Source organism: Balaenoptera acutorostrata, chromosome 6 (genome assembly GCF_949987535.1).
Source record: "Balaenoptera acutorostrata chromosome 6, mBalAcu1.1, whole genome shotgun sequence".
Taxonomy (NCBI): Eukaryota; Metazoa; Chordata; class Mammalia; order Artiodactyla; family Balaenopteridae; genus Balaenoptera; species Balaenoptera acutorostrata.
This window is the reverse complement of record NC_080069.1, coordinates 116,487,672-116,515,123: the sequence shown is the minus strand read 5'-3', so window position 1 is coordinate 116,515,123 and position 27,452 is coordinate 116,487,672. Positions and strand designations below refer to the sequence as shown.

General features: G+C 51.7%; 1 protein-coding gene across 3 annotated transcripts in view; it reads right to left on the bottom strand.

The window, feature by feature from the left end:
- Positions 1-411: 411 nt before the first annotated feature.
- MVB12B (multivesicular body subunit 12B) overlaps positions 412-27,452 on the bottom strand; it is a 189,185-nt gene continuing 162,144 nt past the window's right edge. For all 3 annotated transcript variants that reach the window (XM_057548744.1, XM_057548746.1, XM_057548745.1), the window contains exons 8-10: positions 25,610-25,665; positions 22,997-23,056; positions 412-893 (exon numbers count right to left, since the gene is read on the bottom strand). In XM_057548744.1, coding sequence (XP_057404727.1) covers positions 807-893; positions 22,997-23,056; positions 25,610-25,665 — 203 coding nt within the window. In that variant the 3' untranslated portion in view covers positions 412-806. The remainder of the gene's footprint in view (positions 894-22,996; positions 23,057-25,609; positions 25,666-27,452) is intronic.

Below are 27,452 nucleotides of genomic sequence, written 5' to 3'. Positions count from 1 at the left end.
GGAGCTGTTGTTGGCACGTGGGCACCGCAGAGATGAGCCCTTTCTGGGGATGAAGGTGTGAGGTGGGTGAGCCCAGCGTCCTGGCAGCAAAACTCACATCCAAGCAAGCACCTGGCCACACGGCCGTCTCACCGGGAAGGCAAGTCCTCTCTGGGCCAGTGGCTGGGGGATGGCTGTCCCCGACCTCAGGGCATCCAGTGTGTGAATTGAGGGGTGAGTCCGAGGTTGTCCACAGCAGGCAGGGAGGCGGGCCCGGGTCCACGTGGGGACCCACTGGTGTCCTCCTCCCATGTTTCCTTAGGGTCCCTGTGAAATTCTCGGGCACTTGATGCCGTTGGCATGAGCGATGTGTCCCATGGGTCTGGGGCGGTCCGCCAGCCCTGGAGGGCCCTGTGCGAAGCCGCCAGCCCCTCAGGGTCTTCCGGGAGGAAGCAGCGGCTTAGTGGTGGCGACAGTCTGGAGAGCAGGGAGCCGGTGGCGTCACTGGGCGGCCAGAACAACTGTCCAGGGCCCTCGGGGTGACTCCCGTGGTGGGTAGGGTTGTTCGCAGGACAACTGGTCATCACACAGACATGGTAGGAGCCACTGGTCACTACAGCACACACAGATTAGTCGAGATTATGAACAGCATCCCCAGGGGAGCGGGGTGTCACGTCAGGCACGCCGATGACCGAGGAGGTAACAACTCAGCTGCCCAGAGTCTCCCAGAAGCGCCAAGCGGGGCAGTGTGGATGGGCGGCGGGAGGGACCGGGCGAGGGGGCGCTCAGTAGTCTGGGCAATGCACCTTCTCCCCGCAGGCGGCCCCTCAGGACTGGGGGATCTGCTGGCACCGGGTGGGGCTGGGTGGGAGCCGGGCGGCGGCGCTCTGCTCCGTGCGGAAGCTGTACTCGTACTGCAGGGGGAGGGGGCAGAGCAGCACAGTCAGGGCGCGAGGACAGCAGAGAAGACCCCCCAAGGCCTCGGACAGGCAGGCGGAGGCCCCGAGGACACGGGAAGGGCGGCCCTCTGCACGTGCACACGTACCGCAGGCGTGAGCTGTGCACGTGCACGGCGGGCGGGGGGAGACGCCTTTGGTGCTGCAGGTGGCTGTCTAGTTTGTGACAGTTGGTGCCTTCCGGTCCCTGCCCACCCCCTGAAAGGTGAGCTCTCGGCACCAGCAGCGCTCAAAGCCGCGGTGCCAGCGGCGGACGCGCACAGCTGCCCACGTGCGCCCTGCCGCCCCCCCGCAGATGGTCCCCACGCTCCTGCTGCTGGAGGAGTCCCACGGATGGGAAGGGACCTGACCTGGGCTAGCCGCAGCCACCAGGCTTGGGGGACCCCTGGACTTGCTGCTCTGCTCAGCACTTCCTGACCTGAAGACAAACACCGGCTGACATGGGACACAGGGAAGGGGCGCCACCCCACAGCCCGAAGCGCGCTCCGCACTGAGCTCCCAGGCACTTCCTCGCATGTGATGGACCTGGGGCTCCATGAGCCTGGGCCAGGGCGGGCGCCGGCGGAGTGTACCTACCTGTGTCCGGCCCGCCCTGCTGCCAGCCCGAACCTGAGCTCAACCCTCCCGCTTGAGACCCGAGCCTACCTACCTGACCCCGGCTCACACAAATGACAGAAGGTCGGTTCCGAGTCTGGCGGAAATTTAGAGAAGGGGTGGGGACACCTGTGGTTCACCTTGAAGGCCAGGCAGGATTTCAACATCCAAATGTTGGGCAGGGCATGCCAGGCAGAAGAGGGGGCGCAGGTGAGGAGTGCCCGCCGGGCAGAAGGGCCAGGCCTGAGGCTGTGGGGCTGGGGAGCGGGGCCGCAGGAATGGCCTGGACACCACGCAGGGCAGCTACTTGGGTCCATGGGTCTTAGAAATTATTTGCTTAGATTAGGTCAGTGGTCGTTAAACATTTAAAATATATTTTAAAACTTTTTAGCAGTAGAATTGCCATAAAACGGGCTTCCCTACATAAAGCAAAGTTGAGCTGCCTGACTGAACTCAGCCACTACCTGAAGCTGTCGCCTTGGGGATGCCAGCGGGGGGCTGCCAGGACAGTGACGTGGAACCGTCCCAGCAGGAGGGTGACCGCTGGGTGCCCACCCAGTAGGGTGCAGACCCCAGCCGCAGCTGTGGGCTCCAAATGCCCTCCCAACCCCCAAAGTGAGCTGCCTGCGGCAAGGAGGCACTTCTGAGGGCCACGCAGAGCAAGGAGCACAGCTACGGGCTGAGGGGCTTTAGGGATCGTTCTAGGAATGAGGGGAAGCAGAAGCTTCTGGAGAGTTTTACTCCTCCCAAGGGGAAATGGTGGGGAGGCCGAGGCAGCCAGCAGACTACCACTGCAGCACTGTGTCCTCAGCCACCCTGCCAGTGGTCCCGGAGGCCGACCCAGGACAGACACAGATCCAGGCTGGCGCTGGGTGTGGGGGCGAGGCCTGGGCTGGCCCGTGCGAGCAGCAGAGGTGAGCAGCCTTGAGCAGGTACAGGGACCAGGTGACACTGGTGATAGGACTGTGGTCCCTACAAACAGAAGGGGCGGGGAGGGAAGGACGTGACGTTGCAGAGTGACCTCAGGCAGGTCTTTCCTCCTCTGAGCCTCAGTGAACTCATCTCTAAAGAGGGGTCACATCAAGAAATAAGTGTTGGCGAGGATGTGGAGAAAAGGGAACCCTCGTGCACTGTTGGTGGGAATGTAAATTGGTACAGCCACTATGGAGAACAGTATGGAGGTTCCTCAAAAAACTAAAAATAGGGCTTCCCTGGTGGCGCAGTGGTTGAGAATCTGCCTGCCAATGCAGGGGACACGGGTTGGAGCCCTGGTCTGGGAAGATCCTACATGCCACGGAGCAACTAGGCCCATGAGCCACAATTACTGAGCCTGCGCGTCTGGAGCCTGTGCTCCGCAACAAGAGAGGTCGCGATAGTGAGAGGCCCACGCACCGCGATGAAGAGTGGCCCCCGCTTGCCGCAACTAGAGAAAGCCCTCGCACAGAAACAAAGACCCAACACAGCCATAAAAAAAAAAAAAAAACAAAACTAAAAATAGAACTGTCATATGATTCACTTCTGGGAATTTACCTCAAGAAAAGGAAAACACTAATTCAAAAAGTTCTATGTACCCCCGTGTTCACAGCAGCATTATTTACAATAGTCAAGATATGGACCAACCGAAGTGTCCATCGATGGATGAATGGATAAAGAAAATGTGGTACATATACAGTAGAATATTCCTCAGCGATAAAAAAAAAAAAAAATGAAATCATCAATGAAACTAAAAGCTGGTTCTTTGAAAAAAGAAGCCAAATTGATAAACCTTTAGCCAGACTCATCAAGAAAAAAAGGGAGAGGGCCCAAATCAATAAAATCAGAAATGAAAAAAGAGAAGTAACAACTGACACAGAAATACAAAGGCCCATAAGAGACTACTACAAACAACTATATGCCAATACAATGGACAACCTGGAAGAAATGGACAAATTCTTAGAAAGGTACAACTTCCCAAGACTGATCCAGGAAGAAACAAAATATGAACAGACCAATTTACAAGTACTGAAATTGAATCTGTGATTAAAAAACTCCCAACAAACAAAAGTCCAGGACCGGATGTCTTCACAGGCGAATTCTATCAAACATTTAGAGAACAGTTGACACCTGTCCTTCTCAAACTATTCCAAAAAAATTGCAGAGGAAGGAACACTTCCGAACTCATTCTATGATGCCACCATCATCCTGATATCAAAACCAGACAAAGATACCACAAAAAAAGAAAATTACAGTATCACTGATGAACACAGATGCAAAAATCCTCAACAAAATACCAGCAAATTGAATCCAACAATACATTAAAAGGATCATACACCATGATCAAGTGGGATTTATCCCAGGGATGCAAGGATTTTTCAACATCTGTAAGTCAATCAATGTGATACACCACGTTAACAAATTGAAGGATAAAAGCCATATGATCATCTCAATAGATGCAGGGAAAACTTTTGATAAAATTCAACATCCGTTTATGATAAAAACTCTCCAGAAAGTGGGCATAGAGGGAACCTATCTCAACATAATAAAGGCCCTATATGACAAACCCACAGCTAACATCATACTCAATGGTGAAAAGCTGAAAGCATTTCCTCTAAGATCAGGAACAAGGATGTCCACTCTCGTCACTTTTATTCAGTATAGTTTTGGAAGTCCTAGCCACAGCAATCAGAGAAGAAAAAGAAATAAAAGGAATCCAAACTGGAAAAGAAGTAAAACTATCGTTGTTTGCAGATGATATGATAGTATACATAGAAAATACTGAAGACGCTACCAGAAAAGTACTAGAGCTCATCAATAAATTCAGTAAAGTTGCAGGATACAAAATTAACACACAGAAATCTCTTGCATTTCTACACACTAACAATGAAAGATCAGGAAGAGAAATTAAGGAAACAATCCCATTTACCATCGCATCAAAAAGAATAAAACACCTAGGAATAAAATTACCTAAGGAGGCAAAAGATCCGTACTCCAAAAACTATAAGATGCTGATGAAACAAATTGAAGATGACAGAAACAGATGGAAAGATACACTGTGTTCTTGGATTGGAAGAATCAATATTGTCAAAATAACTATACTACCCAAGGCAATCTACAGATTCAATGTAGTCCCTATCAAATTACCAATGGCATTTTCACAGAACTAGAACAAGAAGAAAAATCCTTAAAATTTGTATAGAAATACAAAAGACTCTGCATAGCCAAAGCAATCTTGAGAAAGAAAAATGAAGCTGGAGGAATCAGGCTCCCTGACTTCAGACTATACTACAAAGCTACAGTAATTAAAACAGTATGGTACTGGCACAAAAAAAGATATATAGATCAATGGAACAGGATAGAAAGCCCAGAAATAAACCCATGCAATTATGGTCAATCAATCTACAACAAAGGAGGCAAGACCATACAATAGAGAAAAGACAGTCTCTTCAATAAGCGGTGCTGGGAAAACTGGACAGCTACATGTAAAAGAATGAAATTAGAACATTCTCTAACATCATACACAAAAATAAACTGAAAGTGGATTAAAGACCTAACTGTAAAACCAGATACTATAAAACTCCTATAGGAAAACATAGGCAGAACACTCTTTGACATAAATCGTAGCAATATCTTTTTGGATCCATCTCCTAGAGTAATGGAAATAAAAACAAAAATAAATAACTGGGACCTCATTAAACTTAAAAGTTTTTGCACAGCAAAGGAAACCATAAACAACATATGGAATGGGAGAAAATACTTGCAAATGATGTGACTGACAAGGGATTAATCTCCAAAATATGCAAACAGCTCATACAGCTCAATATCAAAAAAGCCCAGGGCTTCCCTGGTGGCGCAGTGGTTAGAAATCCGCCTGCCAATGCAGGGGACACGGGTTCGTGCCCCAGTCCGGGAAGATCCCACATGCCGCGGAGCGGCTAGGCCCGTGAGCCACAACTACTGAGCCTGCGCGTCTGGAGCCTGTGCTCCGCAACGGGAGAGGCTGCGACAGTGAGAGGCCCGCGCACCACGATGAAGAGTGGGCCCCGCTCGCCGCAACTGGAGAAAGCCCTTGCACAGAAACTAAGACCCAACACATCCGCAAATTAAAAAAAAAAAAAAAAAAAAAGCCCAAACAACCCAATCAAAAAATGGGCAGAAGATCTAAATAGACATTTCTCCAAAGACAACATAACAGATGGCCAAAAGGCACATGAAAAGATGCTCAACATCGCTAATATAGAAATGCGGATCTAAACTACAATGAGGTATCACCTCACACTGGTCAGAATGGCCATCATCAAAAAGTCTATGAATAATAAGTGCTGGAGAGGCTGTGGAGAAAAAGGAACCCTCATACAGTGTTGGTGGGAATGTAAACTGGTGTAACCACTATGGAGAACAGTACGGAGGTTCCTTAAAAAACTAAGAATAGGACTTCCCTGGTGGCACAGTGGTTAAGAATCCGCCTGCCAATGCAGGGGACACGGGTTCGAGCCCTGATCCGGGAAGATTCCACATGCCACGGAGCAACTAAGCCTGTGCGCCATGACTACTGAGCCTGTGCTCTGGAGCCCGCGAGCCACAACTACTGAGCCCGCGTGCCACAACTACTGAAGCCCGCGCGCCTAGAGCCCGTGCTCCGCAACAAGAGAAGCCACGACAATGAGAAGCCCATGCACCACGACGAAGAGTAGCCTCCACTCGCCACAACTAGAGAAAGCCCGCGTGCAGCAACGAAGACCCAACGCAGCCATAAATAAATAAATCAATTAATTAAAAAAAAAACAAAAAAAACCCCCTAAGAATAGAGCTACTATATGATCCTGCAATCCCACTCCTGGGCATATATCTGGAGAAAACCATAATTCGAAAAGATACATGCACCCCAATGTTCACTGTAGCACTATTTACAATAGCCAAGACATGGAAACAACCTAAACATCCATCAACAGACGAATGAATGAAGAAGATGTGATATATATATATATACACACACACACACACACACACACAATAGAATACTACTCAGCCATAAAAAGGAATGAAATAATGCCATTTGCAGCAACATGGATGGAGCTAGAGATTGTCATACTAAGTGAAGTAAATCCGACAGAGAAAGACAAATATCATATGATATCACTTACATGTGGAATCTAAAAAAAATGATACAAATGAACTTATATACAAAACAGAAATAGACCCACAGACATAGAAAACAGATTTATGGTTACCAAAGGAAAAGCAGGGGGGAGGGATAAACTAGGAGTTTGGGATTAACATATACACACTGCTATATATAATATAGATAACCAACAAGGACCTACTGTATAGCACAGCGAAATATACTCAATATTTTGTAATAACCTATAAGGGAAAAGAATCTGAAAAAGAATATATGTATGTATGTGTATATATACACACATACATAACTGAATCACTTTCCTGTACACCTGAAACATAACATTGTAAATCAACTATACTTCAATAAAAAAGTTTTTAAAATAAATAAAAAATAAAAGAATGAAATTTTGCCTTTGTGACAACACGGATGGACCTTGAGGGCATTATGCTAAATGAAATAAGTCAGACAGAGAAAGACAAACACCGTCTGATCTCACTTATATGCGGACTCTAAAACACAGCAACAACAGCAACTACAAAACCAAGCTCACCGTGCAGAGAACAGATGGGTGGTTGCCACAGGCAGCGGTGGGGTGGGGTGCGCGAAACGGGTGAAGGGAGTCAAAAGGCACAAACTTCTAGTCACGAAATAATTACGCCATGCGGGGGGGACGTACAGCCTGGTGACTACAGTTATTAATACTGTATTGCATCTTTGACAGTTGCTAAACCTTAAAAGTTCTCATCAGAAGTCAAAAAATTGATACTGTGTATGATGAGGGATATTAACCACACTTATGATGATGATCGCTTTGCAATATATACAAATACTGAAACATGTTGTACACCCGCAACTAATACAATGTTATATGTCAATTATACCTCGATAAAAAAGGTGGCGTGATGATCTCTATTCCCGGGGCCTATTGTGAAGGTAGGACGAGGTGCGGCAGGTTAAAGGCCCCCCTGCCCCAGCACCAGGCAAGCACTCACTGCACATCTGTTGGCTATGTGGGGGAGCCCATCAAAGTAGCCCCACTTTCCTGCTAATGACCATGGCCTGGGGACTCCAGCTCCCAGGAGGCTGGAGGAGCAGTGCAGCCCCGGATCAGGCCTTTGGGCAAAGTTTGGGACAATACCGCCACCTGGTGGCTGCTCAGGCGCATCACGGCTCCATCGGCACCCATCACATTCCCTGCCCCCGCGCTGGGCGCTGGGGCCAGGTGAGAGCCCTACAAGAGTGGCAGGGGATGGACATGGGCACACCGGGGCCTTTAACCCAAATGGGCAACACAGGACGAAAAGCAGCTTGGGGGAGAGAGCATGAGAGCACTTCTGCCAGTGGCCGAAGTTGGTCCCTGAGGAGCACCCAGGGGGTGCTACAAGCCCGGCTGGAGACACATGGAACCAGGAATAAAGGGATGGGAAGTGGAAGCACTTGGGGGGCAGGGTATCTGGAGTTACAGGTGTGGAGCTGTTTCGAGAAAAGCACCCAGGGTCGGAAGACAAGAGGATGGGCCTGGCACTTGGGGCCAGCAAGGGAGGAGGAAACCAGCCCTGACGATGGACCCAGGGGCCAGGGAGGAGGGCAGCAGTGCCTGAGCTGCACAGGCTGGGGGCACGGTAGTTAAAAACACACGGTGATCTTAGCAGGGGCAGTTCTGGGTGGGCAAAGGTTCAAGAGAGCAGTGCTGACGTGGACAGGCGAGGGTGGTCTCTCCTCAGGCGTGGGGAGAGGGTGGCACCCCGCTCTGAAGAGGCTGTTAACAGCAGGCTGATCAGCCTTTAACACACGCAGGTCCTGACTCAGTAGGTCTGGGGTGGGGCCTGAGATTCTGCACCGTCAACCAGCTCCCAGGTGACCTGATGCTGTGGGTCGGTTCCGTGGCCCAATCAGTGAGATGTGGGAGCGGATGTGGATGGGAATGGGCAGAGAGGAGACCAGAGGCATCAGGGCTGAGGGGCTGCTGAAGAGGGGCTGGGGGAGAGGGTGGGGAGGAGGCTGGTGGAGGGGGGGCCTCGCTCTGGCTGCTTTGAGGCCTTGCCTGGGAGACGCCCACCTGGGGCTGCAGCAGAGGTGAGGGAGCGAGCCCAGCGCCAGGCGCCCTGCAGGGGCACTGTCACGTGCTGGGGAGACAGCTGTGGGCTGTGCCACCTCTGCTCTTCCAGAGTGTTTGCTGTGTCCGGCTCCCAGGGTGGCGGGGACGCCCAGGGCAGCGAGGCCTCCTTGGTTAGTTGGGGTCTGGCCACAGAGCGCGCGTGGAGAGAGATGGAAGCCCGCGCTCCCAGACGTCCAGAGCCGGCCTGGAACGGGGCCGCAGACCTGGATGCTGCCAGGGTGGGCCGGAAAGGGCGCTCCCGATGGCAGGGTGGGGGTGGGGGGACGAGGGGGCACAGGTGGGCAGGCCAGGGTGGAAGGGCCCTGGTGGGGGGCTGGAGGCCAGTCTTTGTGGCCAGGGGTAGGGACATGGTCACTGCGGGGGTGGGGGTATAGAAGGGTCTTCAAGGACAAACTGCTGAACTCCTGTTTCTCTCACTCTCGGGGGCGGGAGGAGAATCAGGAGTACACACGGCGCCTCCTCCTGACTCACGGCCCGAGTTCACCGCCGCCGCCCCAGGAGGGGGCCAGGGACCCGCTGCACAGATTGCTGTCCGCCCGCCCCTGCCCTTGAGATTCTTCCCTTTGTAGGTTATCTTGGCTGGAGAAAAGCACCTCTTGTTTTCTCTAACTCCCCAAATGAAATTTCAACATATGTCCCCCGTCATAATCCCCCTTAGGCCGTGGATAACCCTTCCCACAGACGCTGTCCTCTGCCTGGGATTGCTGGCCCCAAAGTGTTTGCCCAAGAGACTAGGGCCGCTTCTGGAAGCCCTTTCACTCCCTTGGGCAAACACTGAGTACCTTTGAAGGTGGATTTGGGCCCGGATCTGTTGACTCAGAACATTAGCCTCCTGCATGAGGAAAACCTGCACTCGTGTACAAACAGCAAATCCTTTTTGAATTAAAAAAATTTTCAATTAAAAAGCATTTTGGTTCGCAGAGCTGAGCCCAGCCAAGCGGCGCCTGGCCCCGGCCACAGCGCCCCCTGGTGGGCATGGGCCATTATCACAGCAGCAGGAAGTCCAGGAAAGAGACGTCGCTGTCAGGGGCTCTGCGGGGCTTCCCTGGGCCGGGGATGGTGGGCCCCTGGCAGAAGACCCTGCCACCAACGTATCAGACCTCTTGAGCCACGGCACGCGATTTCCAGATTCCAAGAACCTTTTGTCACAGTGAGGCCAGCATCCTGGTGGTGGGAGATGCCAACCTTGGTTTCCAGCTGCACTGGGGAGGCCAAGTCACTCTAGCCCCAGCCTCATGGCAGAAGGAGGGTGATCAAACCCCCCACCCACTCTTGAGAGTGAAAAAGCAGTCCTCCATGTGCATCAGAATCAAGGGTTTGAACCAAAGCCAGTGCTGCCTGGGCCCCGCCTGGGGTCGGGGTGGGGTGAGGGCAGGGCAGGCATCAGCATTTCTTAAAAGCATCCAAGGGACTTTAATGGTTAAGCAGGTAGAGAACCACTACCTGAAACCTTTTGCTAAATAAAATAGAGGGGAAAGAAGTAAAGGCAAGCATACACCCTCCCACCCTTCCCTCCCTGGGTCTTGTAACTATCAAATCAACAAGAGGGCTCCAGACAAGAAACAGCAGTAAGGGATTGTTTTTAGAACCCGAATTTTGAGATGTGCAAGCTGAGGCTCAGGGAAGGATCAAACTTCCCAAGGTCCCCGAGGGCTGGATGAGGCCAGGGGCGGGGACAGGCACACTGCTGGTGGGGCAACCAGCCTCAGGACCGGTGTCTACACGCACCTCTCATACGGGTGGAATTCCGAAATGGGGGGCAGGTGGGGTCACAGAAGGGCCTGGAAGGATGTGGCAAGAGCGGGTCTGAAGGAGCCCAGGCTGGGCCTCAGGGCCCTGGCCAGGTGAGGACAGGTAGGGGGAAGTAAAGGAACAAGACACCAGCCAACTTGAAGTCTGGCTCAGGGCTGCAGTGACAGTCACGGCGGGTCCCCAGGGCAGATGGGCGGTGGGTGAGGTTCTGAGCAGTGGCCCCGGCTGTCCCCACAGCCTGCCTTTCCCAAGCCTGTCCTGGCACCTGTCCTGGCCCCATGGGCCAGGCCATGACACCTGCTGTGTCACCCCGGGTTCAGCCCCTCTGGGAATTTCAGCTCCGGGAAGCTTCCTCTCCTCACACGAGGGCTCTGTGTCCTCCCATGTGTTTCTGGAAGCCTGGCTGCTGGATCTCGGGTACGAGAGGAAAGGGGCAGGTGCTACTGTGAGGAGTGGGCCCTAAGGGGGCCCCCGTGCCACGGCGCAGGCCTCCTCCGCGTGCTGGGAGGGCCCGTCCAGCTTATTTGAATACTCCATCCCTTCAAGCTATCAAAAGGGCCACTGAGGACCAGAGGGGCAGGGACGAGCCTGAGGAGGGGACACTCTGTGGTCTGGGTCTCCTCATTTCTTCCCACAGGAGTGCTCGTTTCATACTTGGATCATGGTTCCACAGAGACATCCAAAATACTGGGTGAAAGGGGGAGGCCCTGGGGGTCGACAAGCCCATAGAAGGGCTCTGTCCAGAGAAGGGCTGTCACGTGCAGACTGGGGCCCGGGGGATGAAGGGAAGCCAGGACTGCCCCCCAGACCTGGCGGGGGAAAGGGTCCTGAAATACTCCCGAGCTGGGGAGATGCCTTGTTCATCCCCTCACTTGCTGAGAGCCCACAGCTGGGCCTGGAGGTCAGGGCTCCTGGACTACAGCCCATGAGCCCTGTGGTCACTAATAAGGGGACAGGAGGGGCAGGAGCCGCCGGGTCCCAAGCCAGGGTCGGGGACAGAATCCTCACGCCCAGTGAAGCTGGTACTGCTGTCCTTCCCACGCGAGCACAGCGGGGCTCAGAGAGGGGAGTAGCCTGACCGAGGCCACCGGGGTCGGGAAGCAGGAGGGTCCCACAACAAGCCCACAGCGGGGTCGGTGCGACCCTCGCGGGAAGCCTCTTCTGTGTTTCCCTTCCGGCTTTCCCGTTGGGTTCCTCAGCTCTGACCCGAGAGCAGCAACCCCCGAGTCAGAAACCCTGAGCCCCACCCAGTCCCACTGCTCAGTCTCACCCTAAATGAGGGGCTGAAAAAGGACCCCTCGCAACCCACCTGCTCCAGGAGCAGGCACCGCGTCTGTCTGGGCACGGGGCACGGGGCACGGCTGCCGGATGAATGCATGGACCACGTGCCGATTCAGGCCGTACCTCTTCTGACTCCGGGGCACCCAGGTCATTTTCATCAACCCTCATCAGCACCCCCTCCCCCTTTCCTGCTCTAAGCCGGGGACTCCCGGGGGGGATGGTGATACCCACTAGCACCCTATACAGCCTGCTGCCCTGGGCTCAGCGCCGCGAGAGCCCCCCCCTCTCAGGGCACCCTCAGTTCAGGAGCACCTCCACCTAGGAACCGACAGAGCATCAAAGAGCGGTGAAGTGACTCCCACGTCCCCACCCGGGCGGAGCCCCAGCCCCTGCTCTAAGAGTGAGGCGTCAAAGGTTTCTGCACAGACCTTTCCCCACACATGGAAGCTTCTCAGATCTCCCTCCCTCTTCCTGTCAAGCACCACACCTTTGTGCCTTTCTGAATGCTACTCCCTCTGGGACATTCGTCCTCCTCCAGGGAAGATTAATCACTAGCTTCCAGAGCCCCACATCACTTTCCATCTCCTCCTTAAGTGCAGGGTCGGGATGGGGCCTCAGACATTTCTGTAGCTTCAGAGGCTGGTAGAGGCTGTGGCCCAGAATAGATGAATAAATGAATGAAGGATGGATGGATGGATGGATGGACGGATGGTACAGGATGTGGGGAGGGGGGAGGTGAATGGGTGGATGAATGAGTGGATGGAGACACAGGTGGATGGATGGACGGGTGGATGGATAGGTGAGTGAAGGGACAGATCAGGCTCTGGGGACAGCTCAATGCAAAGGAGAGAAGACAGCTAGCTTAGGGACTCAGTTCTCAGGCAGGGGGGAGGTCATTCTGGTCTTCAGTGTTTGGAAGCAGCAGTGTGTCGGTCCAGCCCTGGGTCCTCTGAATTACCACAGCCTCTGAGCGTGATGGTGTGATGGCCCCTAATCAGTGGTATTTAACTAATGGAGGCAAAGTGCTGACCCCAGGGCTTGTCCACATCACCCCTGTGAATGGTGAAGTTATGAGTCAACATGTGATCTGTGTTTGTATCTCTATGCACAGACATGGGCAAGCTAGAGGTTCACACACTGGTGGCCTATGTGGTGTTTAAAAATAGTTATAAACATTGAAAAGTTGAAGAGACCTTGCATACAATGCCAACATTTTCCAGATTTTATAAAACAAATAGGGGGCTATGGCAATTTTGGACCTTCGTTCTTGCACCCCACCCCTTAGCCTCACACAGGTGAATGGAGGCTGCTTCCTTTAGAGAGAGGCGTGCTTTCCAGTTTGCCGCAGTCCCCACCATTCCCTACGCACTGCCCAACCAGAGTGTCAACTGCCATTTTATCACTGTGAGTGCATTTTGTGTGGGCACATGGGAACAAAGCAAGAAAGTGAAATATTTCTTGCACCCATGACTCTTAAAAGTAGAAAGATGAAAGGCAGAGGAGGCCAAGCATTTTAAGGAAAACGGGGGAAAGCACATTCTGTGGTGGCACCAGGACTGCTGCGTGATTAATAACAAGCTTACTTCTCCTGGCCCCTCCCAAGCTGCAAGGCTGGGGGCCCAGCGGGTACCTGAGGGTCCAGCCAGCGGTGTCGGCATGGGGCTCTGGGCAGGGCTGGGGGCTGACGGACGCCTTTGCGGCTGAATAAACACTGGTTCTGTTGGCAAAGAGCCATGGGGGCTCACCACTCAGTGAGTCAGCATGTCAGAATTCATCTGAATGTCACCTAAAAAATGGATATTTGTATTTTCCCTCTCCTAGGTTATTTGTGGATAATATTTCAAACAATGCTGCATTCTGGCACTGATTTCTGAGCGGAAAAGGAGAAGCCATGGGGTCACTCTGGAAAGGTGCCCTACCCATTCTTTATCTTTCTGCTCATTTTTTTTTTTTTTTAAAGATTTATTTATTGATTGATTGATTGCTATGTTGGGTCTTCGTTTCTGTGCTAGGGCTTTCTCTAGTTGCGGCAAGCGGGGGCCACTCTTCATCGCGGTGCGCGGGCCTCTCACTATCGTGGCCTCTCTTGTTGCGGAGCACAGGCTCCAGACGCGCAGGCTCAGTAGTTGTGGCTCACGGGCCCAGTTGCTCCGCGGCATGTGGGATCTTCCCAGACCAGGGCGCGAACCTGTGTCCCCTGCATTAGCAGGCAGATTCTCAACCACTGCGCCACCAAGGAAGCCCTTTCTGCTCATTTTTTTACCTACATGCCAGGCAACCTTCTAAGAGTTCAACTGGCGGGGGGGCGGGTATTACTTTCAAACTTGGGGGATGAGAGTTCCCAAAAGGACAGAAAATGACAGAAAAATCCTTTTATGATGGACTTCAGAAGACCGAATATTCATCTTGACCTCAGTTCTACATGACCCAGGTATACAACTCATGACAGTATCCAGGGCAGGTAATTCTGTCCACCCAACATCAGCTCTGGCTCAGCCTGGCTCCCTCATTTATATGATGAACGCCCTGGGCCGCTGCAGGAGCGACCTGGTGACCTGGGTGGCGGCTGCTGCTTGGCGACACCGCTGCCAACAGAACCAAAGAGGGTGCGGGGGGGGGGGGAGGGGGAACGCAGACTCTCAGAATTAGGAACTCTATTAATGTAATCTACTGTATTAGTATTCCTGCAGAGGAAAAATATGATCATCTCAATGGATGATTAACAGACATTTATCAAAAGCTACCATCTAATCCTGATAAAAACATTTAGGAAAATAGAAATAGATGGCTAATTCTTTAACATGATAATAAAAAAAAAAGATATGTCTATATGCAGCAGGCCAAAATGCAGCATTATGGGTTAGTATAGAAACTAGAAACTTCCGTCCAGACAAGGCGGCCCAGTGACCTGACCGAGCTGGCCGCGGTGCCAGGCGAAGGCACAGGAAGAGGGACAGGAGGAGGCGGTGTTGGTATTCGCAGACGACATAAACTCCGGCCTGCGAAACTGAAGAAAAGCAACTGAAAAACTGTCCGAAACAATAGAAGAAGTCAGTGGGAGAGCCAGCCCACAAAATGATGCAAAAGTCAACAGCTCTTTGATACATAAATGACAGAAAATATAATGGAAGAAAAGATCCTGTTCACGAGAGCCATGAAAACATCAAACACCTAGGAATAACCTACAAAGAAGGGTGCAGGCTCTCCACAAAGAACGCCCTTCCACTCTGCTGAGCGACAGAAACAAAGACCCAGGTGGAGGCTTTTCACCAATCGTTCCTCTATTAATCTATATGCTCAGTGCAGTCACAATAAACATCTAGAATGAGTTTCTCCCCCTAAAAAGATTCTCAAGTTCAGCTGGAAGAATAATCATGTGAATATAATTAGAAAAATTGAGGTGGGGCAGACAGGAGAACTAACCTTATCATATATTAAAGTTGATTATAAAGCTATCAGATTCAAAGCAGTGTGGCAATCATATAAAAAGAACAGAGATGAACAGAGTCAAGAAAAATATCCATTGATCCACTTACAGATGGAACTGTCCGATAAGAGTAACACTGAAAACTCACTGAAGAAAGTAAACACTCTTGTGAAAACTGGCTAACACTTTAGGATAAAATAAAGCTGGTTCTAGATCTTACCGTCTAATAAACTTCAGATGGATTCAGTAGTTGAAAAGTATTTAATATTTTAATATATTAAAACAAAGGGTATGAAAAAATATGGGTGAATATTTTTATAATCTAAGTAGGACATGAAGTCAAAAATAAAACATTAAAACAAAGACAAAATTGCCCATGAAAAAATTAAAAACCATTGTATAGCAGAACACATCTTTAACAAGGTGAAAAGCCACTGGTTGAGTGTGTGTGTGTGTTTGAACACAGGACAGAAAGAAGGTTGCTGCAAAGAACATAAAGAACTCAAAAATGAATGAAAGAAGCTAAATAAGCCAATAGAAAAAACTGGGCAAAGGGCACAAACAGAAGAGATTCACAAAAGAAATACAAATGGCCAATAAACATATGAAAAGATGTTCACCTTTAAATATCAGTGATACTTAGCTATAGTGAGGATGTGGGAAACAGGTACCCCCTCACACACCACAGGATGGGGGAGGGGAAGTTTAAATGGGCACACTTTTTGGAAGGCAAAATGGTAATACCATGCATTCTTCTAAAGAAACACCCAGGGAGCAAAGACACACATACAAGGAAATATACACTGCACCGGTGTAATAGCAAATAATTGGAAACAACTCAAAAGTCAATCAATAGTGGATTGCTTAAATAAATTATGACATAATCATAAAAGGGAACCACATGTAGTCATTAAAAAGAATGAGGTAGATCTGTGTGAAATGACATGGAAAGTTGTGCAAGATACACCGGTCTGTGTGAAAGCAAAATACAGAATATTATGTCCAGTGTTGAACTCCTGTGATCTTTGTTTCACACGTGTGTGTGTATGTGTGTCTCTCCCAGGAGTGGACCACGGGGGACTCTCATCTTTGACATGTTTCTGTAATGTTTGCATTTTAATAAACACGCACAACCTTTGCACTCGGAAAGAAAACACTAAATATTAAAAAATCGATTCTGATCAGCAGGGTAGCTGCTTAAGATGACAAACTGCCCAGGATGTCTGCCACAATTTGTGGGGACAGAACTAATCTCATCTGTGGCATCAAATAGTGGTTCCCAAGCTGTGGTCAGACTCCTGAAAAGTCCAAGAAGTGGAGGTCCCCAGGCTACTTCCCACATTTCAAAAGAAGCCTAACACTTCTTTTATGCGCTTGGAATGGCTATCCATTAAACTAATTCATTAGGTTCCTTTGTTTTTGGCTGAAATTATCTCAACTCAGTTTGATAGCTCTGTAAGAATTTGGTGGCAGCTCTATGTCTTTGAACAATATAAAAAAGGGGAGCGGAACAATATATAAGAAAGGTTAACTTCTATTTAATTAACTAACTTTTATTTAATAAATGAAGTAAGCAAATTTCTTTCCCAAAACATATCAGCTTCCTGACTGAAAAAGAAAGAAGAAAAGATTCTGGGTGTTGAAAATACTGTCTCACAGATAGAAAACACCTTATTTCCTGTTGCAGTTTAAGACCTGACCACTAGATGGTGCAAAGAGATCACACATTTTGCAACATCTCCCTCTACAAAATTCTTTTTAACATTAATAAGCACAATGAAAGCTTTCCAAAAGTAGAAAGAATGAACAATTGTGCTGGGATATGAACATTTTGCTTTTGTAAAATTGGACTCTGCCATTTCATTACTGATACAAAAATCTTCTGCCTCACTTTCCTCCTGCACAATGCAGATCCCAAATCCACTCTAATCTCATATATTGGAAGGGCTTGCAGAAGTCCATGCAAAGTGGATGTACAGAAGTTGGATTCAAAAATTCTTTTTACCTCGCGATGCCAAATGTGTTTCCACTAATTTCACCTCAATGTCGTGACGTAAATGCTAGTGTAATCTGCCCCAAGCTAAATAAGCAATAAGCCCCATTTTCCAATACACAAACACATAAAGATGTCAGCTCAAACTGTTTACTAATTAACACTTAAAAAGACACAAATTAGATATGCGTGGCTAAGAGCAATTATAATCAAGACGAATTTCTCCAGTCATTTGGGAACTGAAAAAAATGCCTAATTGCTGGAACCAATGTTTTAAAAACTGAAATCACGCCAGTTAGCAAATATGTTCATTTAAAGAACATTCCACGTGACTACACTCTTGAGGATTGCCTACAAACATAAGAACAAGGAAAATATTTAGGTATAAAATTAAAATTTTAAGCTCCTTTAGATTTATAATTTCTTCATTAAATACGTCTGCAAACAGCAGCCCATAAAAACCTGTAGCAATTAAGTGGTTAAATGAACCACCTCCCTTGTCAGTTTTAAAGGAGTGATTAATATCAGATCGTCCCTTTACTAATTAGACTCTCCCTTGTCTTTCAGCCTTAAAGTCGAGTGAAAATGGAGGCTGTTTGCTCCACCAGGAAGCGTGGTGGGCTAATGACGCTCCCTTGCCACGTTTTTGAGTGTGGTGCCCACAGAAGGCAGGGTGAGCATTGTGGTTTTCCATGGAAGGTCGGTAGCAGGTGGGGAAAGGGCTTTGTGTGCGGGTCTGGAAGGCACTCTGGATGCCGTTTCAATCACAGGAATTGTCGGCTCCTATTTTTAGAGGCTTGCAGTGTTATGCACGCGGCATGGAATCTACAGTCGAGGCCACTGTCTCCTGGCCACCACTCATGAGACAAGGGACACGGCAGTCTGTGAGGGAGGCGAGGCTGGGGATGGACGAGCCACGGGGGACGATGGGGTAGTGGGAGGATAAACAGGCTGCAGGAAAGGTAACCGAGACACAGGAATTATTTTAGAAGCTGCTGCCCGAACTGAGGAGCTGGGGAGCTCTCATCCTGGCTGCGATGGGGCATCCATCAGATGGAGAAATAGGGTGACTGCTTACAAGGGAAATAAAGAGCGGCAGAGACAGAGAATATTTATATGCCCATCTTCTCACTCCGAGAGAAGATGCTTCATCACGGGGTCGGCTGCGAAATTACACTTTTCCTGACTCTTGAACAGAGAGAACCTTTTGTTTGGGCAACAGGGAGGACAATAAGGGCTTCACTGGGACACAGCCCTCCGGGGTCACAGCCACCCTCCTGCAGAGCCAGACGGCTGCTCCAGAAAGCACCCCCCCCCCCACCGGCCTTTGCTGCCAACAGCTGCCACTGGCTGCTCCCCGGTCACCTCCCAGGGCGGAGGGGAGGTGAGCAAACACACGCTCTCCTGCCTCGGGGTAATGTACACGCAAAGCCCCTGCTCTGAGCCTGGGAAGGACGTGGACGGCAGGGGATGTGGCTGCTGGAGGGCGGGGTCGGGCAGCAAGGAGGCTGGGCTCAGCGCTGGGCACCAGGAGAGGGACAGCTTCACAGCGGGAATTGGTTTACAACCTCGGCTTTTTCGCTTCAACAGCCCATGCCACCTGAGCGTGTCTGAAGAATTTTTTCCCCCAAATCTGCCGGACGGCATGGGCACTGATTTTAATCATGACCTTTCTTGGGGGCCTTTCAGGAAACGTAACCAGGTGCTGCATACACCACGACGGCCGGGGCCTCCCGTCAGTGCCACAGCCGCAGCCTTGGGACCAGCACTCCGACCAGGGTGGGATCCCTGGGCCTGCACGCCAACCTGAGGAGGGGGAGGCCAGGGGACTTGCCCCAGGGTCCAGCCTAGGTGGCAGATTTGGCATGCTACCCCGGGGGGCCTGACTCGAAATCTGTGTCCTGGGCTTCCCTGGTGGCGCAGTGGTTGAGAATCTGCCTGCCAATGCAGGGGACACGGGTTCGAGCCCTGGTCTGGGAAGACCCCACATGCCGCGGGGCAACTGGGCCCGTGAGCCACAACTACTGAGCCTGCGCTTCTGGAGCCTGTGCTCCGCAACAAGAGAGGCCGAGATAGTGAGAGGTCCGCGCACCGCGATGAAGAGTGGCCCCCGCTCGCCACAGCTAGAGAAAGCCCTCGCACAGAAACGAAGACCCAACACAGCCAAAAATAATAAATAAATAAATTTAAAAAAATTATTAAAAAAACGAAAACTGTGTCCCTCCACTATGCCGTGTTGCCTCCACTGTCTACACTGTCCACAAACGTCCCTGCAGACACCTGGTATCTACACACCCACGCGGCAGGCGGCTCCGGCCCACACCGCCAGCGAGCCTCGTCCCACCCTCCTGCTGGAGGGCCGAGCGGCACGCTCTTGCTTGAGCTCGTCAGATTCTCGGGCTGGCGGGCTGGAGGTGCACTGTCACCCACTGGGGGGAGGCAGCACCTCATCTCTTTGCATCTGTTACTCAGTTCATGGCGGGTCCGCGCTGTGATGAGGGCCGCTGGGGACAGCACTCCTGGGCTGGCTGTTGGTGATCCCTCGGGTCCCTAATCACCAAGCTCAAGGCTGATGGGGTGATGGGGCTTGTTCAGGGGGTGACCTGTCCCCGAGGCTAAATGGTGGTGACAGGGCGCACGCAGGCTAAAATTCAGAAGCATCCCCCAGGCAGGGCAGGGTGAGTAACGTTCAAGTTGGCAGGAGAGCGAGCCCACGCCAGTCCTGGACAGGAGGCAGCATGCTGCCTTCAGGGGCGAGCACTCCCACTTCCTTTACAGCTGGGGTCACCCAAGCCCAGGTTTCTGCTGTGAGTTGGGGTGACACCACCTCTCCCAGGGGGCACGGACGGATAAGGGAGGGGAGCACCTGCCCCAGACAAAGCAGCCCCCACTGATGCTGGGCTCTCCCCGCTGCTTGGGAATCCCAGGAGATCCAAGGGGGTGTTCGGGATGGGCAACGGGACAGTGCAGGTCATGGTCAGCCCTGAAGTCTCCCGCCTTCTTGGGGGAGGGCGCTTGGCTTGATAGTGTAAATGTGAGCAAAGCAAACTCCCAGTGGAGCACCCCTGCCCCAAGACCCCTCCCCAAGCACATCCCCCTGCCCCCACCAGCGCAGCCAGACTGGGAATGGAAAGGGGCAAAATCATCCTGACTAGGGGGACCCCCAGCCACTCAGGGCCAACCCATGGAGCCCAAGTGTGAGGCCAGGGGGCCGTGGGCAAAGCTTCTCCTCGGTCTCCAACCCTTGGAGCTATGCTGAGTTCAGCGGCTAAAAGGGGCAAGTTCCAGTTTATTTACGGAGAAAATCCTCTGACCTTGTTGCAGAAGGAGGAGCCCATTCACCAAAGTGTGTAGATGTCAATATACTAATCACCATTAAATGCACGTGGATGGCTGGTGGAAGTAACTTTTAAATCCTCAGATTAAATGAAAATCTCCACAGCATCCTTGACTGCAGTGGTATTTGTGATGGTTTTATACCGTATTTAGCGTTTCTAACCTCTCCCCGTTTCCCTACATTTTCTTTAACTCTAATTTCTTTCAACAGAGAACACAGACGTGTGTTTTTAACTCATCACTGAAAACAAGGAAGCAAGCCAAGCTTGGTCAACAGGGCTGTCTCTGCTCCACCACCAGCAAGAGAGCAGCTCGCCAGGCTGCAACAGGACAGACTTACACTGACTCTCCCCGCTTCCTGTGGACCAGGGGAACAGTAGTAACAATGACCATGACCATGACAGCAGCCGCTGATAACTAACCGGGCAGTAGCCAGAGCAGGTGTTGTTCTAAGCCACTTCCATGACTGTCTCGGTCAAACCCATAAATGCTACAGGGCATTTTTATTACTATCCTGATTTTACAGAAGAGGAAGCTGAGGCTCAGAAAGGTTAAGTGGAGGAACTGAGGATTCTGCCCCGCCGGGCTCTGTTCAGAGCACCTGACATCAAGACGATGCATTCAAACCAAACACATTTTTGGCCCTTTAGTGGGGAAGAGAACTTAGGGTGGTTTCCACCACATGTACTGGCTCTGCACTGGGCTCTCTCCTATTTCACCCCGTCCTGGTAGCCTGAAGGCCCGGCCGGGGTCAGAACCCAGGTCGACGGGCCTCCCAGGTACCACTGTCACCATCAGCCCCATCAGAGGACAGGGAGCAACAGACTTTACGTCATAACGGAGCGGATTTGGAGTATGACACGCTAGGTCTCAATCTTGTCTTGGGTATTATTATTATTACTATTTCACCGCTCAGTCTCAACTTCTGCCCCATGAAATGGGGAGGAACAATGCCACCTGGTCAACTTGGGGTGAGAATCGGTGATGACGGAGGTAAAGCCCAGGCCCAGAGCGGAGCATGTAGCAGGTGCTTAAATGAACGGGGCTCTGGTTACAGCCCAGGAGGATGGGCGGGGAGAGAAGGGGCGACATTCACAGCTGCCCCGTCTCTGGCACTCACCACCTACCCCGCCTACCCAGGGCGATGAGCAATTGCTGCCCGCAGTGTTTCACACAGCTATCCATTTAGTGTTCGTGAGACAGGTTCTACTGTTATCCTGGCTTTAAGCAGAGAGGGGGCGTGACCCCCGGACCCCCACGCGTGCCCCTTAAGGTCTGTGTGACCTTGTCCATCCTGAAAGGTCACAGGCCACGCGTGGCCCTGCCTCACTGCCTGCAGCCAGAGCAGGTCCCGGCAAAGGCGTTCCACATAGGCTCGCTGGCGCCACTCTGTGCGGGACCCCAAGCAAAGGCGGTCTGTAAGCGGACGGCCGCCTCAATTTTGAGCAGGGCTGACCGGGGGCTCCACGCGCATGTATATTTCTGGTGTGGTAGCCAGACATTCTTTTTCCTAAGTTTATCCGCCCCCCCAAAATCTATAGATGACAATCACGTTGGTTTTTATGATTTACTGAAAATCAAAGACAAAAGGGGACTTTTTTGTCTTGTTTTTGCTATGACAGGTTTAGAAATTTGTTGTACTACATTGATTCAATTTTCCTTGATTTCAGCCATCTTTCAATAATGCAACCTGCTTCTGCAAGCTGGGTACACAACAGAAAACCCAGAGGAACTGAGAATATTGAAATGGTTCTACCATTTCCATCTTTGAGACAAATGTGCCTCTCAGAGGAGAGCTGGCTGCAAGCATGTGACCGCTTAACAACTGTCTACATGTGAAAGACGACACACACGCTAACGCTGTCTTATGAAAGTGGGGAGACCACCGGCAGATCTGACCTCTAGCTTGATTCCATTATCTCAACTCTCTTTCTTCGGAGTTGTCACATGTGCTCCAATCCTGGATTTCTTTCTTTTTTATTAGGAAAACATCCAAACTCTTTCGAAACAGGCTGCCAAGTGGGGTCTGGCTTATCAAGCACAATGGAATGTACCGTGATCCTTCCTCTAAATCACAAAGAGCCTCTGACATTTCCCCAAACTCCTACTGGTGGCAAATAATAAAACAGAAGGAGGAAAAACCAACTCCGCACCCACCCACCCCCAACCTCTACCTTCTTTACGCCATGACATTTAAAAAAAAATGAAGCAGAATTGATTGTTCCGTGTATCATGTAAAACCTTCTGTCCTATTACTTTAAGTAATATACACATTAAAAGTGAGTTTCTTTTTCTCAGAAATAAACTTGAGTGAAATGAAAGTATTTTTCTCAGAGGGTTACCCCACACCCTAGGTCCCTCCTGTTCCTGGAACACAAACCCTAATGGGGATGGGAGACCCTGGGTCGAGTGAGTGATGACCCAGGCCCCCCACCTGCCCCACTCTGGGAAGCTTGCTTACCTCTTTTTCAATTTCTGCCAGAGATTTGATGGTGATTCCCAAGAGATCAAAGGGCTGCATCTGAAAATACAGATCAAGTCATCCTTTTAAACGGCTGGAAAAATGCTGCTTCACATTTGTTCTTATTCACAATTGTGACACTTCAAACCCCCTTGTGATCTGGTGTTTTCTCCACTCCTTTTCCATGGAAACCATCAGTGTGACTATAGTGACGAGTGAGGGTAAATGGACCAGTAGCAGGAGCAGACTCAGAAGACCTGGCCGTCACCGGGGTCCCTTCTGGTGGGGACCCCAGCCTAGGCACCTGTCTACAGAACCCGGGGGGCGGGTCACGGCTCTCCTGAAAGACCATGACTATCACCAATAATTTCTGCCTCTTGTCTCTCCCTGCCCACAGGAAAAGCCGGTGTGCTCTTTCTGCAGCCGCGGGGATGGAGGTGCCCACGGCTTCCCCACACCGCCCTGACATCCGCGTCTGTGTGCTGGAACGGGTCTAAGGAACTCCACGAGGCAGGCAGCCAATCTTCTGCCCGGGATTCCTTGGCATCAGAGAAGGAGCTGGAGGGAATTCCAGGTCTTTGAAAATGCAAGGTAAATGAAGTAACTGCCCATCAACTGTCGTTTAAGAAGTCAGTGGTGGTGGAAAATGGTAACACTGCATTTTAATGGGTGTTTCTGTAACTTCATAGAGATGGGGACCTTTCTTTAAAAACGCTGGCTTTTCCAGACAGCATGAAAAATCAAATACACATGGCAACAAGAGTCAGCTGGAGGCCCAGAGAAGCCTGGGCTGAAATAATGCATGGTGAGGGGCAGAGGGAACCTGGTCTCTGAGGTCCCTGGTCCGAGTCCCCTCAGGGATCATCAGTGGTCTGTATTCCCGAGGGGTACCAGCCCAGCCTTCTTCTGCAGCCCAGGCCAGCAGCTGGCAGCCGGGGATGAACAGGTGAAACCTGAGAATCTCTGACAAAACCCCGGGGCCTTCACGGTTCTGAACTGCAGCCCAGAGGGGGTGGATTTCCTGGGAGGGGTGGTAGAAAGAGGCCGGCTCTGAGCCCACGGACCTTGGATTCTAACTGGGCTCAGTGCCCCTTCGTGATGCAGCAGCGGCAGGTTAATCACTCGAGCATTTCCTCTCCCGTTACAAAGCATTGCGGGCGGGCCCTGCCGGCTGGGCTGCTGAGATTAAACACAGAAGCTCTTGCACTGGGCTTGGCCCGAATCCGCCTGCCTGAGCACTTGCTGAGTCGGCAGAGCCCAATCTTGGGACAGGGCCACTGAATTAGGCACTCAGCGCCTGGGGCTGCTCTGCCAGTAGCCACAAAACAGTTTGGCTTTCTCCTGCTGCCAGCCCGAGTGGTGCGAGAGTGGGGCTGCCTGCCCGAGCGGCCCGGGATCCAGCAGAGGTCCAGCTGTTGTATCATTAGGCTCTAACTGCCCCACTAAACTTTCCTGATTGGAGCCCGTGCGCAGGACAGAACAGCCTCTCCAAGGGAGTGGGCGGGAGAGGCGCCAGCATCTCCATGGCAACGCGGCCAAGTGGAGTCGGCTGAAGTTACTCATGCTCCGCAGGTCAAGTCACGAGCGTTTTTCAAGATTAAGCTGCTTACCAGAAGGGTTCAGAGGGGGCCTATTATATTTCATGAAAATGGAAACTCCAGTGCAGGTCAAATCGCGAGCTGGGTGGTTTTAAGCTGGGTCCAAGAAAAACACTGAAGGATTCTTTAGCTAGTGCCCAAACTAGGGCCTTCATGTTTATTAGCTACTCAAAGCAAACTTCTGCAGAAAGGATTTTAAAAAGCCCAGAAAGCAGTCTACTGAGCCAGCATGGACCAGGCCTGCACAGCTGAGGGAGGGCCACTGCCACACTGGGGGGCAGGCGCCTCCGGAGAGAGGGCACAGGGGTGCCAGGCGGGGCCCGCATAGCTGTGCGTGCTGGGTGTGCCTCTCACGATCTGGGTTCTGGCCTTCAGACCCAGCTAGCTCACTCAATCCCTCTGTCACTAAAGATGGCTCAAGGGCCCAGCCTGGCCTCAGTTGCCTCACGTGTATCATGGGGTCCGTGCTAGCCTGCAGGGGGTGGGAGACCCACAGCTGCAGGGCACCCAGCACTAGCAGGCCCAGCCCTGCCATTCGGATGCCTGCGATTTAGAGCAGAGAACGTGGTCATCACGGAATGCGGCAATGACAATGGGGAAGTGAGGCAGCTTTCTTCCTGCTGGACACTGACTTTGTTAAATAAAAAAGAACAGAAATTAATAAGGTGAGCTTGGAAAGCAAGAACATTTACAGCCGGTGAAGTTCAGTACAATTTGCCATCACATTTGAATCAAAAAGCCTCGGCTGCGGCTGCGTCTGAGTGTGTCTGCTAGTCTGTCTCGCTCCCTCCCCACCCTCATCCCTTCTTTCACTTCTCAAGCACCCACTACGTGCAGCATCAGCTGAAGGGGCCCAGGGAGGAACACGACCCACTTCCGCCTCTCAGGCAGCCCTGCTGTAGGCTGCAGGGCTGAGCTTCCAGCGGGGGGAGAACACGAGGACAGCCGTGATTCCGGCAGGGGCAGGGGAAGGGGAGTGGGGCAGAAGGGGAGGGCGATCGTGCTTAAAACTTACACTTTCTGGAACGCAAGAGAACTTCTCTGAAATCATAAATGGCACACCATCCATTGCTGCAAAAGAAGAAAAACAGAGAGGAAATGGCATTACGGACACCACTGATGCACCACTCAGCACCTTGAGATACACAGACAGAGGAAATGGCATTACGGACACCACTGATGCACCACTCAGCACCCTGAGATACACAGACAGAGGAAATGGCATTACGGACACCACTGATGCACCACTCAGCACCCTGAGATACACAGACAGAGGAAATGGCATTACGGACACCACTGATGCACCACTCAGCACCCTGAGATACACAGACAGAGGAAATGGCATTACGGACACCACTGATGCACCACTCAGCACCCTGAGATACACAGACAGAGGAAATGGCATTACGGACACCACTGATGCACCACTCAGCACCCTGAGATACACAGACAGAGGAAATGGCATTACGGACACCACTGATGCACCACTCAGCACCTTGAGATACACAGACAGAGGAAATGGCATTACGGACACCACTGATGCACCACTCAGCACCTTGAGATACACAGACAGTACAGGCCGGTCAGGGGCTGGAGCCGGCCGACACGTGCACTGGTGAGTGGGGCCGAGGGCAATGGGTGCCCAGGTACCATTCCTGCTCCCAGGAAGGACACACACCTGGTGAGCGAGGCAGACGCCCCGCCGAAGTGCAGACGAGCTGTGAGAGCAGGGAAGGGTCCAGAGCCCACCCGGGGTCCAGCCTGTAAGCGGTGGGAGCCACCGAAGGGCTGGTGGCAGGACAGAGGCGCACGAGCGCTGAGGGGACAAGGCCGCGCTCGGCGAGGAGGTGGGCAGTAAGCGTGCTGGTGAGACGTCCTTCCAGCTGAGCCTCATCCCAGCCGGGCTGTCAGGCTCCCGGGAAAGGTCTGGGTTGGAGGAAAGAGTGGTTCTGGAGTCAGACACACTGGGTTTGGACCCTGGCCACAGCTTTGGGTGCGCTTCAGTTTAAAAGGAAGACGGCGCGGCCTGCGAGTAGGTGCGAGCGGGCTGTGCGTGAGGCTCCACCCCCGGCGCCCAGGTGCTCAGCAGGCGGGGCTGCGCGGCCACCATCGCCGGCTCCTGGTCGGCTTTCCTGGGCTGAATCGCGGCTCCCCTGTCTGCTCAGTGTTAACAGGACACAGAAGGGGCGGGAATGGGTCTCCAGCAAAGGAAAACGGGGCGGGGGTGGTGGTATCAGCGGTTCAGTTCCTTTCCCACAGCCCAGCGCCCACCGAGTCCCCAGGTCATCGCTGTCAAATCACGACCGGGAGCTGCCTCCCCGAGCGCGCGCTCTCCCGGGAGGAGCGGCATTATGAAGTCAGTGTGGACACCTCGGCACACGGAGGAGCAGGTCGCGCTGGACCGAGCGTGACGCCGGTACCCCGCAGCGTGAAGGCCCGGCAGCCGCGGGCTGTGAGGCAGGCAGAGGTTTCTCCTGGGGCCCGGCTTCGCCCTCAGGTCTGAGCAGCGGCCAAACCCGGCCTCCCTGGTCCCAGCCACTGGCGTGGCGTGGACCATCATGCCGAGGGCAGCGGTTTTCTGGTAAATTGTGGTCATAAGAAGAAACGGAGTGATGAGTTCCCTGGGAAACGATCATCTCTGCCTCCCCCGACATCTAAGATGGGGCCCTCTCTGGTACACAAGTGGTGGACAATTTTTTTTCAGTCCTAAGGAATAAGAGTCACAGAAGCAGAAAGAAGAAAAGGAAATAAAAGAAATCTGGGACAAAGCCTCTCTGATCAGCAAGATGAGCCAAATGTCTCATTTTAAGCTACATTCATAATTTCTGGGAAGATAAAAATGGAAGCTTCTCTGGGAA